General features: G+C 39.5%; 1 protein-coding gene across 3 annotated transcripts in view; it reads left to right on the forward strand.

Moving 5' to 3' along the window:
- knl1 (kinetochore scaffold 1) overlaps positions 1 to 13,223 on the forward strand; it is a 131,448-nt gene that overhangs the window by 5,230 nt on the left and 112,995 nt on the right. For 2 of the 3 annotated variants that reach the window (XM_043698237.1, XM_043698238.1), the window contains exons 2-4: positions 1,980 to 2,037; positions 6,003 to 6,045; positions 9,540 to 9,599. In XM_043698237.1, the coding sequence (XP_043554172.1) occupies positions 2,003 to 2,037; positions 6,003 to 6,045; positions 9,540 to 9,599 (138 nt within the window). In that variant the 5' untranslated portion in view covers positions 1,980 to 2,002. The remainder of the gene's footprint in view (positions 1 to 1,979; positions 2,038 to 6,002; positions 6,046 to 9,539; positions 9,600 to 13,223) is intronic. The other variant, XM_043698239.1, reaches the window with a different exon arrangement.

A 13,223-nucleotide genomic window follows, 5' to 3' on the forward strand; every position in this document is an offset into this window, starting at 1 on the left:
TCACTTTCTCCTCAATAAATGCTGGTGAGCCACCTTGCATCCCATGAATGAATTAAATAAAAAAACACTAATTTTTGCTTATATTTTAAATCGGAGGACTTGGAAAGTTTTAAAAGGCAGTAAAGGCGGCCAAGGAAAAGGAAGAAAATAAACCAGGAAAACTAACAAGTAATATAAAAAGATAGAGCATTTTACAAACACTAAAAGGGATGTGAGAGGCCAAAGTGAATGGAAAATTATTTAAGGAATGAGACTGGGCAAATTAATTTGCATTTGTTTGGATGAGGACAAGAATAGTATTCCAAAAATACTAACTAATCACTGGCAAAGATAGAGAGGTAGTAAACACCATTTTTTAAAAAAATTGGGTAACCTTAAAGCTAAAAGCTGATAAATCCTTGGACCTGATGGATTTTGTCCTCTGATTTTCAAGAATGTAGCTACTGAGATGGTAGGTGCACGGGCTCAAATATTCCAAGAATCTTGGAGCCTGTGGTGATAGGCAGTTTTCCAATGTCTAAACATCTAAATTCAAAAAAGGAAGAAGAAACACAAATGGGTCACTATAGGCCAGTTAGATTAAAGTCCTGTTGTTGTGTGAAAATGTTAATCTATAATAAAGCATTTAGAAACGCATGATAAAATCAAGCAGAATCAACATGGCTACTTGAAGGGAAATCATTCTTAACAAATGTATTATAATTACCTCCTCAAAATAATAAACTGGATAGATAAAGTGGAACCAGGAGAAGTAATTTATTTTGATTTTTCAAAAGCTGTTGGATTAGCTTGCAATCTTGTGAAAGAATAAAAAAAACCTGAAGGAGACTTTGGGTAAAGGGTGAGGAGTTGCTATGTCTTTGCTGAATTGAATAAACATGTACAAAAGTGTGTGTGTGTGTGTGTTACTAAGATCTAATACCTGCTTTTTCACTTACCATTACTTTTATATGGCTCGGAGGTAGGAGACCAAGGTGTTGGTGGAGGGTTGCTCTTCAGACTGGAGGCCTGTGACTAGCAGTGTGCTGCAAGGATTGGTCCATGGCTTTTTTGTCCGTACTATCAATTTGGATGTGAATATGGGAGGTCTGGTTAGTATGTTTGTAGATGGCACTAAAATTGATGGTATAGCATACTTGAGTGGCAGATGGAGTTTAATCGCTATTATAAATGTGAGCTGCTACATCAGGGCAGTTCTTATAAACTTAATGGTAAGGCTCGGCGGAGTATTGCTGAACAAAGACACCTTGCAGTGCGGATTCATTGTTCCTTGAAAGTGGAGTTGCAGGTAAACAGAATAGTGAAGGTGTTTGATATGCTTAGTTTTATTGGTCAGTGAATTGAGCAGAGGAATTGGGAGGTAATTTTGCGGCTGTGCAGAACACTGGTTAGGCCACTTTTGGAATATTGTGTTCAATTCTGGTCTCCTGCTATGGAAAAAATGTTGTAAAACTTGAAAGGGTTCAGAAAAGAATTACAAGGATGTCGCCAGAATGAGAGTTTGAGCTACAGGGGGAGGCTGAATGGGTTGGGGTTATTTTCCCTGGAGTGTCAGAGGCTGAGGATGACCTTATAGAAATCTATAAAATCATGAGGGACGTGGATAGGGTGAATAACCAAGGGTTTTGTTTTTCTGGGATGGGGAGTCCAAAACTAGAGGGTTTAAGATTAAAAGGGAAAGATTATAAGGGATAAGTTTTTCATGCATGTGTGAAACAGTTGCTTGAGATACAACTGCAGCATTTAAAAGTCATCTGGTTGGGTATATGAAGGGTTTAGGGGGATAAGGGCCAAATACTAGAAAATGGGTCCAGATTGGGATATCTGGTTGGTGCGGACGAGTTGGACTGAACGGTCTGTTCCTGTGCTACACAAATCTATGACTTTGTGCTTCAACACAGTTTGCCTGACTTGAAATTAGAAGTCTCCGAGACAATTGTTTTTGAATCCTATTGAGTTATTTCTTTCTCATCTTGCAGGTTTTCAGTTCCTGGTTTAAACCATGGATGAAAATTTTCCTGTATTTCCAGAGGCTAAGTATGTTCTTCGTGTTGATTAGCATCTGTTTTTGATTTGCTGTCATTTTAAGTAAGCCATGTACCCACTGAGCTCTTTTAAGATTAACCAAAGTGGTTCAACACTTAACCATTCTTTTATTATTATAAGCAAATTTCTTGTATTTGTTGGTCATGGAAACAAATGAACTTTGTCCGTGCAGTTTTCTCCTCCTTATCTGTTACAACTGGTATTTGTTCCAAATTTGGTTTACATTTGGTGATTCCACCTGGTGGATCAACTGCACTTGTATTCAAATGCACTAAGTAAGAGTCCAACCCAAAGATTTATTTCCATTGGGGGAAAAAGTGGGGAATATCAGCAGAACAATTTGACAGGTGAAGAAGTGAAAGTGTGCACTTCTATATTTTCTTGGACAAGAACCAGTGGAGCCAGTATTTTTGTTTTCAGTGTAAATGGATGCCAAATGTAACACCTGGAAGTTTAGAATTAAAATGTGATCCATTGTCCATCATATTTGGATATAACTATTATTTCCTGACTCTCCAAAGAACTCCTTTTTATGTAGCAGAATTTGAGCCTGGTTCGGAGTTAGATACAGCATAAATCTAGAACCCTTAATGAGTTACTTTGTATTGAAACTAATTATAGAAATAAACATGATGGCACTTTATATGAAAGATTAACTCTGAGTGTAGGCAAGGAATTTCTAACGTATTGGGAAGCCCATCATGTCTACTGCTGACAAGTTTGAGAAGACCAAATCTCAAAAAGAACTACACATTATAATGTATGAGAAGAATGTTTTGAATCTCATGTCGCCTCTGGTCAACGCATTATCATTCTGAATGTGCCAGGGAATTGTTAAATGACGAGCTTTCCTTTTAAAATCAAACAAGGCAAGTTGAGTCTCGTCAAGGGATTGCGAGGGCAATTGCACCATGGGATCGCTATCTGAAAAGCCTCTGAGCTGAAAAAAATGCAATTTATGGACAAGTTATTTCTGTTTGCAAGGGTCAGGGCCAAGTGTATAAGCATAGGTGGCTTCTAGTACACAAAGCCACACTGCAGCCCCAACCGGTGATCTGAATTAGTCATTGGTTATAATGTTTAAACACATTGTTTAGCAATTGTTGCCCAGTCCACGGAATTGAAGTGTTTGGAGTTTTGCTTGTCTGGGCTAATTGACTGCAGTCAGCAATACATAAGAGAATAGACCAGGAGTGGAACCTACTTTGCCAGTGAATTAGGTCATAGTAGACAATGCATTTCAGTGTCAACTTCCCATAATATCTCTGTCACTTGATGTCATTAGTCTTTAAAAATCTATCCATTTCTGTTTTAAACATGCTCCATGATTGAGCTTCATATTTTCTAATTTTTCTTCTCATCTGAAATCATGACCTGGATTCTAGACTCATCAATCGGGGAAAGAAGCTTGTCAATATACACCTCCTCACAACTGCTAAGAACTGAATAGGTTTTGATGAGACCATCTCTCAATCATATTATTAGATAATACAGGTTCAATGTCCACTCAAAGGCAATTGCATCACTTTTTTTGTGACCTGTAACAGCCCACATGCATGGATGTAGTGAACCATTAGAACAGTCCTAACACACATTCACTAGGCAGGTCATTACCCTTATACAATTTTAATGAAGTTTTTTTTAAAACTTGCTTTCAAGCAGAACACTGCGCTAGTGGAATTAATCACTAAGGACAGTATTCACTTCGTAACATTGCTCATGCTTTGTTCAGGATAATTATTCCAGTAATTTCTTTGTGCTTTTAAGTATACCACCAGATATTTGTACTGCTTATGAAAATCAGCAATGTTCTTGGTTATTGAACAACAGGTGCATACTAAATTGGTTAGATGTGCTTTTAAGGACTTGGTCTCTTCATTTAATGCTGTTGTGCTGTGATTATTGAATATAGCGGTGTTTGGTCAAATGCAAATACCTCTTCCCATTTGTGGGATGAAAGTACTCCAAAATTAAAGCCATGCATGAGAACAAACTCCAAGTTTCAAAGAAATTTACAATTGTTTAGTATTCCTAATTTTGCTGCCAAACTATTTCTGTTTAAATGGGTTTGGAATACAATCTTGTTTTAAACATCTTTTTTGTTTATTATGTGGTCATCTATTGAGGCAATGTCGTGGCACAAATGCATCAATCTGAAAAATGTAATAAATTTGTGCACCTTAGACCAAAGAGTGTGGGACATGTTCCTCCTGCACTTAACAAAGACTTGGGGAACTTCTTTTCACCAATCCAAGTAGACTTGCCAACCAATCTCCACCTTTTCTCATAGAACATAAATTGTTCTTGTGATTTGGTATTCTTGTGATTCTATCCTGATGCACGCAAAGAGCTTTTTACTACAATATTCCAGTTGTTTCCAACACCAGAGTGGTACAATATTATTGATTGCTGTGATGCTTGTCCTGATCAATACAATGTTCTTATATGGAACCTCTTCCTTGTGTCCATCTCAACAGCATTGTTGTCTTGGTACGCTTATCTTTATCAATTTGTCCAGTTTATCTCCTAAAATCCATTCTGTATTTTCTGTTAAATCCATGGTACAAATCTGGGCCCCTTGAATGATCCTGATTTATGTACAACATCCTTTGGCAATGCTGTTCACAAGTATAGATTCATTACCACTTATACCCATTTGTAGCTTTGCACAACTATCAACCTTGATGTTGCAATTAATGCAAATCTGTCAGTCTGCTCCTCCCTGAGGCTTATGATGGATGAATTGGAATATTTTTGCAATTGAACATGAGCAAACCAAAGAATAAATCTGACCCCTCTCCAGGTTTATGGCATATCTCCAATTTCATTCCTTTTCCTGATGCTGAATTTGATGATCAGCCTTGTAATTTGATTGTATGGTGCAGATTTCAAATTAAGATCAATGAATCTGTCAGTCAAGCTGTGTCTGTTTGGCCACCTGCCAGTGTCCACATTTTCATCTTCAGATACCAACACCTCAGCTGTCTCCTATATGCTGTCTGGACCTACTTCTTCTGAACGGCTACACCTTTGCTATATTCAAACTTCCTTTGAAATCTTGTCTGTAAAATTCATTGGAGTTTGATTTTAAACATGTTGTAATTTTAATACATTAAAGCATTTATTAGCATTTCAATAATTGTTCAGCACATAATCTTGGAGCAATCTAATATTCGGCCATTGGAAATGTACAATGAATAGAAAAGATGTCTAGGTTTAAAAAACTGCTACTGTGCAGTATATAAGCTAGCTGTTTGCACAAGGTCAGTGCTATACCTACATGTTCTTGCTGTTGATGCAGAACAATTTTGTTCATTTGAATTAACTATTTGCATTGGAAAGGTAGAAAAAAGTTATTGATTTCTGGTGCAGTTCATTTTGATGAATATATGAAGTTCACCAGCAAAATCGATTTCTGCTTTTTTGGTTAGGCTTCGCAATGATTTAGTTTTCAGATTTTGCTCATTTTCCTGTTTTTTTTTTTTAACACCATTGCTCTTATACTCTTAAGGTGACAGATTTTGGGATAGTAAGAGATGACTGCTGGGAAGCTCCTCTCCTATGGATGTGTTAAACACCTCCTCCATTAGGACTTCCCAACTAAACTTAAATATTTTCTTCTAGTTGTATCTCACTGTTTTGGTGTCCAAGTCTAAAGACAAAGCGTTGCCTTCTCTCTTCCATTATATTCAGTCTTTGAAAAGAAATGTAAATAGTTCATATTATAAGTTCTCATTTAAAGTATTTTTCCATACTTGCCACATCAGTCTGCCAAACCAAATGTTCGAATGTTGGCTGTTGTGGATGTCATGAATTTTTCAAAGTCGTTCAAATATAAAATTCCAGTTTTCACCACTGTAAAATTAATCTTTTTGACCAAATGAAGAGACTTCAAAAAGATCACAGTAGTGTTGAATTTGTATTCGTTCTAAAGCTATCCTTTTCTTACTTTTCAGTGCTGAAATCCAGGAAGAGAAATGCAAGAGAAGACAATCAGGTGTAAGTTTTTGATTTAGGTATTAATTATCTTTTCATGACCGAAGATGCATTCAAAAAGAATTCAAATCTTCACTATGTTTTACGTGCAATTCTTGTTGTGCTTACATTCCTGAATTGTACATCACAAGTGACAGTCAAAGACGAAAAAATGGCAGATGCTGGAAACCAACGTAGACAAACGGGAGACTGGAAAAACATAGCAAGCCAGGCAGCATCAGAAGTTGGTATACTCAACTTTGAATACAACCCTTTAGGAATGAAGGTGGGGTAGGAGGAGTTGCAGATAAAGGGGTAGGTGGGGAGAGGGGTGGAGTCACAAGGTAATGATTAATAGTTGGTATGACCAAGTTGTTTGATGGGAGGACTAAATCAGCATGGAATCTGGAAGGAGTGGTTGGTCAGTGGAATGGAGGGGTGCTGGAAAGGGATGTTATTTGAAATTGGAGAACTCGATGTTTAGTCCTCCAGGCTGTAGGCTATACAGGGGGAAGATAGGGTGGTGTTCTTTCACTTTGCGTTGTAGCAATGGATGAAGCTGAAGATGGACATGTCGGAGAGGGAATGGGAAAGGGAATTGAAATGGGCAGAGACTGGAAGCTCAGGCTGGCCCTGCAGGCCCGCTTACATGCTCGAAGAAATGTCCTTAGTTTACATTTGTCTCACCAATGTAGAGAACCACCTGATGAAGAAGCAGTGCTTCTAAACAAACCTGTTGGACTAACCTGGTTAGCGTTTTTTAACGCTATAAAGAAGACCACATTTGGAGCACCAAATGCAGTAAACCAGGTTGTGGGAGAGGCAGGTGAACCTCTATCTCACCTGGAAGGACTGTTCAGGGCCCTGGATGGAGGTGAGGGGGTTGTTGTGCTGGCAGGTTTTGCACATTTTCTTATTAATTGGAAGGTACTGGGGGGGTGAACCAAGGAGTGACAAAGGGACCATTCATTGGGGGAAGCAGGGAGGGGAAGATGTTCTTGGTGGTCAGGTCTAGATTAGATTACTTACAGCGTGGAAACAGGCCCTTCGGCCCAACAAGTCCACACCGCCCCGCCGAAGCGCAACCCACCCATAATCCTACATTTACCCCTTACCTAACACTACGGGCAATTTAGCATGGCCAATTCACCTGACCTGCACATCTTTGGACTGTGGGAGGAAACCGGAGCACCCGGAGGAAACCCACGCAGACACGGGGAGAATGTGCAAACTCCACACAGACAGTCGTCTGAGGCGGGAATTGAACCCGGGTCTCTGGCGCTGTGAGGCAGCAGTGCTAACCACTGTGTCACCGTGCCGCCCACTAACGCTAGTTGGAGTTGACAGAAGTGTTAGAGGATGATATGTTGAATGTGGAGACTGTTGGATCCTCTCCTTATTGCATTTGGTGGTAGGGAGGCAGGAATAGAGTTTAGAGCAGTGGAGCGAGGAATGGAGGAGGTACAGTGGAGGGTTGCCTGGATGACAGGGAAAAGCATGTTGTTTAAAACAGGTTGACATTTTGGATGCTTAGGAGTGGAATGTCTCCTTGACAGAGCAGATGTGACAGAGAAATTGGGTAAATGTACTGGAATTTTTGCAGGATACAAAGTGGGAGGTATGTTCTTCCTGTTTGTCTACTCACAAATGACAGTCAGCATGTAAAGAATCCAATTGAAAACATCAACCTCCTTTTCAGCATTTCCAAGTTATTTTTACTGAGGTATGTTTTCTTTGTCACGTTGTTGAAATTTAATTAAATATGCAGTGATAGCAATTTGAAATCTCGATTTCAGCTTGCAAAAAATAGTTAAGAGGCCACAACATGACTGCAAAAGATCTAACAATGCCTGAGTTTTTAATTGTAGCTGTGATGGTTTGTCTTATTTGAATGTGAAGATCTGAAGGTTTGAAAAGTCTTTGTTCAAGGCAGTTTTCTTGTTGAAATGTCAACCTGTACCTGAGGCACAATGACATGTAGTGTTACAAGTTTGATGAGACCTTTAAACAGTGCAAGTCATTTGCAGAACTCTGCGTGCACAGACAAAACAATGACGCTGATCAAAATTCCAGTTCGTTAAAACATGCAAGAATGTTTTTTCATTTTGTTCTTTTTCACCTCCGAGTAGAAAGCAGCAAAAATATTTTATTTCTACAGCAAATTTACAAAAACTGCTTTGTAACACAGATTATTTAACATTCATCACTAGTCCATCAATAGCTATAAAAACATGCAAAATATTTCTAAGTATCTGTTGATGAAATGTCCTTTGTAACTGCACCATTAATTGTATAAAAGCAGGTTGATTATATAATACTAGGATACAAAGGACATCTAAGTTAATTCAGTGATAGAGACATCAAGTATCCACCTATTTTGTGGTCATTAGCTGGAAATCATTCAGTTTTCAAACATTTTTATGTCCGATTTTATAAAAATGAATATCGCCATCGAAACATTTGTGACTTTAAGCAAACCATGCAAATATATTTCAAAAGCCATTTTAATCATATTCCATTGTAATCATGTGAATGGAAATTTTAGTTAGGAGGATGACCAGACAACCAACTTCAAAAAGGGGAGAAAAAAATTAGGAACAATTGGGAATTCCATTTCACTTCTAGCCTATCCTGATAACTAACATTTAAGGCACGTGACCATTTGCAGCCAAAATTAGCATGGTATTTACATTTTTTTTTCTTGCAGGTTTATTATTGGCTACAATGTCATGTTTTCCTGTCAGATTGTTTGCTTCAGCTGTCTTCTAAGGAATTACTTTGTTTTCATTGATATTCACATTTTTAAATATATTCACTTTGTCCATCTACAATGAGAACTAGGGTTTCATAAAACGTCGAATCTTCTGTTCCCGAGATGCTGCCTGACCTGCTGTGCTGTTCCAGCAATAAAGTTTCAGCTTTCATAAAATCAGCTCAATATTGCACCAGTATGAAGCGTATCTCAATATGATAGTTAAATATGGCTACCAATATTCCTATTTGGTTAATTACATAAACTGAAATGCTAAACTCATTAGAATTTTTAAAAAATATATTAGCATTTAACTATTGCTGGTCACCTTGTTCTCTCAGTTGATGTATTGAAATAGATCTTTCCACTGTTGGTTTTTTAAAAAAAATACAACAATGTTTCAACGTTTTGCTCCATCTGTGAAACTGCAATATATCTTCAGTGTTTTGAGTTGTCCTGAGTTTTTTTAATGGCAGGTTAAAGGAACACAATTTTAAGTGAGCTCTTGCCTATTATCAATTCCAGTTCGAACTGATACTTCTGACTATCCGCTGTCTTCTCAGTTGTACCAATTTAGACTGCGCAAAGATTTGCAGTTACTGAAAGCTGCTTTGTGTAAAAGGCCTAAACAGCAATATGATGCCATTTAAAATTATAGCTAGTCTTTTAAATTTTAAGTCAAATTAGGTACTGACCCATGTTGATCCATCTGTCTTGGAATCTTAAGTATAAAATATTCTATTCTTCTTTCTCTCCCTACCCCAAGATTTTGAAAGTTTCAAGGAGCCCGCTTCGAACTTTGAAAGAAGCTGATATCAGCCAGAAGGTAACAAGGAATTACCAAAATAAGCAAATCTACTGAACTGTTAGGATTACAGATAACAAAATTGTGACATAGCTGGCTTTGTGACAAGGGAAATAAAACATGGGCAAATTGGCAGAGGAGAGGTATTTAAGCTTACATATACTGATGATTTGATTCTACACAAGTGGGTGCCACGAGCCATACTGAAGCCCATTTGAAGTGACTAAATTGGTATATGGATAGGATTTTTAAGTGCATTAGCAAAGAACACATTCAGATTGGAATGCTTCTATGGAAACTATTGTTTGCCATTTCCAATCTAATGGTGTGCCCTAGTCCTGGGCGACTGTGCTGCATTTTGGGAAAGCAAATCTTAGTAGGACTTATACACTTAATGGTAAGGTCCTAGGGAGTGTTGCTGAACAAAGAGACCTTGGAGTGCAGGTTCATAGCTCCTTGGAAGTGGAGTCGCAGATAGATAGGATTGTGAAGAAGGCATTTGGTATGCTATCCTTTATTGGTCAGAGTATTGAGTACAGGAGTTGGGAGGTCATGTTGCGGCTGCACAGGCCACTGTTGGAATATTGCGTGCAATTCTGGTCTCCTTTCTACCGGAAGGATGTTGTGAAACTTGAAAGGGTTCAGAAAAGATTTACAAGGATGTTGTCAGGGTTGGAGGATTTGAGTATGGAATGAGCTGCCAGAGGAAGTGGTGGAGGCTGGTACAATTGCAACATTTAAGAGGCATTTGGATGGGTATATTAATAGGAAGGGTTTGGAGGGATATGGGCTGGGTGCTGGCAGGTGGGCCTAGATTGGGTTGGGATATCTGGTCGGCCTGGACAGGTTGGACCGAAGGGTCTGTTTCCATGCTGTACATCTCTGACTCCTCTGATTCAATAACTATTTTGAATCAACCTGTTCAGATATGTAATACATCACTGGAGCAAGTGGGATTTCAATCCAAACCTTCTGGACAAGAGGTAGGGACACTACCATTGTGCCACAAGAGCCCCATACATGAGGTTAGTTATATCATCCTGTTCAGATAGGCTGTAACACCCCACATAAGTGGGGCTTAAACCTGGGTATTCTGATTCAGAGGTGAGAACACTACCATTGCACCACAAAACCCAGTACACAAGTGAGTTGATATTTTCTAGGATGTTAAGGCACACCACTGCGGCAGTCTTGAACACAAGCCTCTTGGCTCAGACAGAGACACTGCCATTGTACCACAAGAGCTTCCACACACAAGTATGTTTTAATCAACTTGTTCAGATATGTTATGAAACACTATGTTTGAGGGCCAGTTAGCTCACTTGACTGATTTGCAATGCAGAGTGATGCCAACAGTGTGGATTCAAATCCCACTCGGGCTGTGGTTGCCATAAAGAACCCTCTGTCTCAACCTACTATTCTGCCCTAAGCGTGGTGACCCTCGCAGTAAAACATGACCAGCAGTCTCTTTGAGAGAACAGCTCCATTTTGCTGTAGACTATGGGTAACCATTTCATCATTCCTTGATGAAGGGTTTATGCCCAAAACATTAACTCTCCTGCTCTTTGGATGCTGCCTGACCGACTGTGCTTTTCCAGCACCACATTCTCGACTCTGATCTCCAGCATCTGCAGTCTTCAGTTTCTTCTAGTTGAATCACTTCAATCTGCATACAATTGGTTAAACTCCATATAGCGTATTCTATCCAGTTTTCTAAAATTATCGAAATGTGGCCAAATCTCAGACTTGCAATGAGTCATCTTTCATATAAATTTTAATCATTAATTTTAAAATTATTTAAACCTCCTCCACTATCCATTTGCTTGACTCCTAGTTCTGAGAATACAGCTGATCATGTTTCTGGCTGGAAGAAAAGTGCCTGGGCCCATCCTTGTTTTCTCTTCAATTGGGGTGGAACCCATGTCCATACATTGATTTTATTTTCCTATTGGTCGTAAGATTCCACCTCCTGAAAGCATGAAATCTTGTCATCTTTATACCTGGTTTGTCATCTTTCTTCAAACACGGCACGGTGGCACAGTGGTTAGCACTGCTGCCTCACAGCGCCGGAGACCCGGGTTCAATTCCCGCCTCAGGCGACTGACTGTGTGGAGTTTGCACATTCTCCCCGTGTCTGCGTGGGTTTCCTCTGGGTGCTCCGGTTTCCTCCCACAGTCCAAAGATGTGCAGGTCAGGTGAATTGGCCATGCTAATTTGCCCGTAGTGTTAGGTAAGGGGTAAATGTAGGATTATGGGTGGGTTGTGCTTCGGTGGGTCGGTGTGGACTTGTTGGGCCGAAGGGTCTGTTTCCACACTGTAACGTAATCTAATCTAATCTCTCCAGTTGCAGTCCTTTTATTTAATTAAAAAACCTCCAATTTTTAACTTTCTATCTGAAAATAAACCTTCATTTCCAGCTTTCACTTTTTAGTGACCATCTTCTCTCACCAGGGGGGTTAGAAGGCCTTCAAGTCTGAAGAAGAATACAATAAGACTCGAATGTTTGAGATTTTTCTGTTGTTTGCCACTGAGCTTGTATCTCCATTCTAAAATAGTCCACCTTAGTGCTGACTGACTCTTTATTCACATTTAAGAGTTTTGTTTTAAAAACATGTTCAGAAAGTTATGACATCCCTTCAGGGGAGGTGGAACTTGAACCTGAACCTTATCTTCCAGAGATAGGGAAGCTACCACTGCACACCTAAGTTTGTTTTTTTTTTAGTCAAACTGTTCTGATTTGTTAGGATATAACTCTGGAGCAGGTGGGACTTGAAACAAAGGTCTTTTGGATTGGTGGTAGGGACCTCTGCATCACAAAATATGGGTGACTCAGCGGGTAGCACTGCTGCCTCACAGTGCCAAGGACCTGCGTTTGATTCTAGCCTCAGCAACGGTCTATGTGGAGTTTGCGCGTTCTCTCCATATCTGCGTGGGTTTCCTCTGGGTGCTTCAGTTTCGTCCCACAGATCAAAGATGTGTAGGCTTGATGGATTTGCCATGCTAAATTGCCCATGGTTTTCAGGGATGTGTAAATTGGGTCCATTAGTCAGGGGTAAATGTAGAGTAATATAATAGGAGAATGTGTCTGGGTAGGTTACTCATTGAAGGGTTGTTGTGAACTTAGAACACAACTAGGAGTAGGACACCTGGCCCTTTCGCCGGCTCTGCCATTCAATGGCTGATCTTTTTGTGCACTCAGCTCCACTTACCCACCCTCTTTCACCATATCTGTTAGTTCCTGTATTGTTCAAAAAAAAGCTCTTAGCTTTAACAATGTTTATTAAGTAATGTCAAATACTTCACTGGACAGGGAATTCCATAGATTTACAATCCTCTGGGTAAATACCTTTTTCAATTCCGTCCTAAATCTGATCCCTCTAATTTTGAGGCTATACCACCTCTGCACCTCCTTCAGTGCCAGTACTTCCTTTCTCAAGGAAGGAGATCAAAGCTGCACGTAGTACTCCAGGTGTGGCCTCACCAGCACCCAGTACAGCTGCAACATAACCTCCCTGCTTTTAAACTCAATCCCTTGAGCAATTCCATTTGTCTTCCTAATTACTTGTTGTACCTGCACACCAACCCTCTGATTCATGTTCAAGGATGTGCAGGTCCTTCTGTAGAGCAACGTGCAGCAATATTTTA

The sequence above is a fragment of the Chiloscyllium plagiosum genome, chromosome 10 (assembly GCF_004010195.1).
Source record: "Chiloscyllium plagiosum isolate BGI_BamShark_2017 chromosome 10, ASM401019v2, whole genome shotgun sequence".
Taxonomy (NCBI): Eukaryota; Metazoa; Chordata; class Chondrichthyes; order Orectolobiformes; family Hemiscylliidae; genus Chiloscyllium; species Chiloscyllium plagiosum.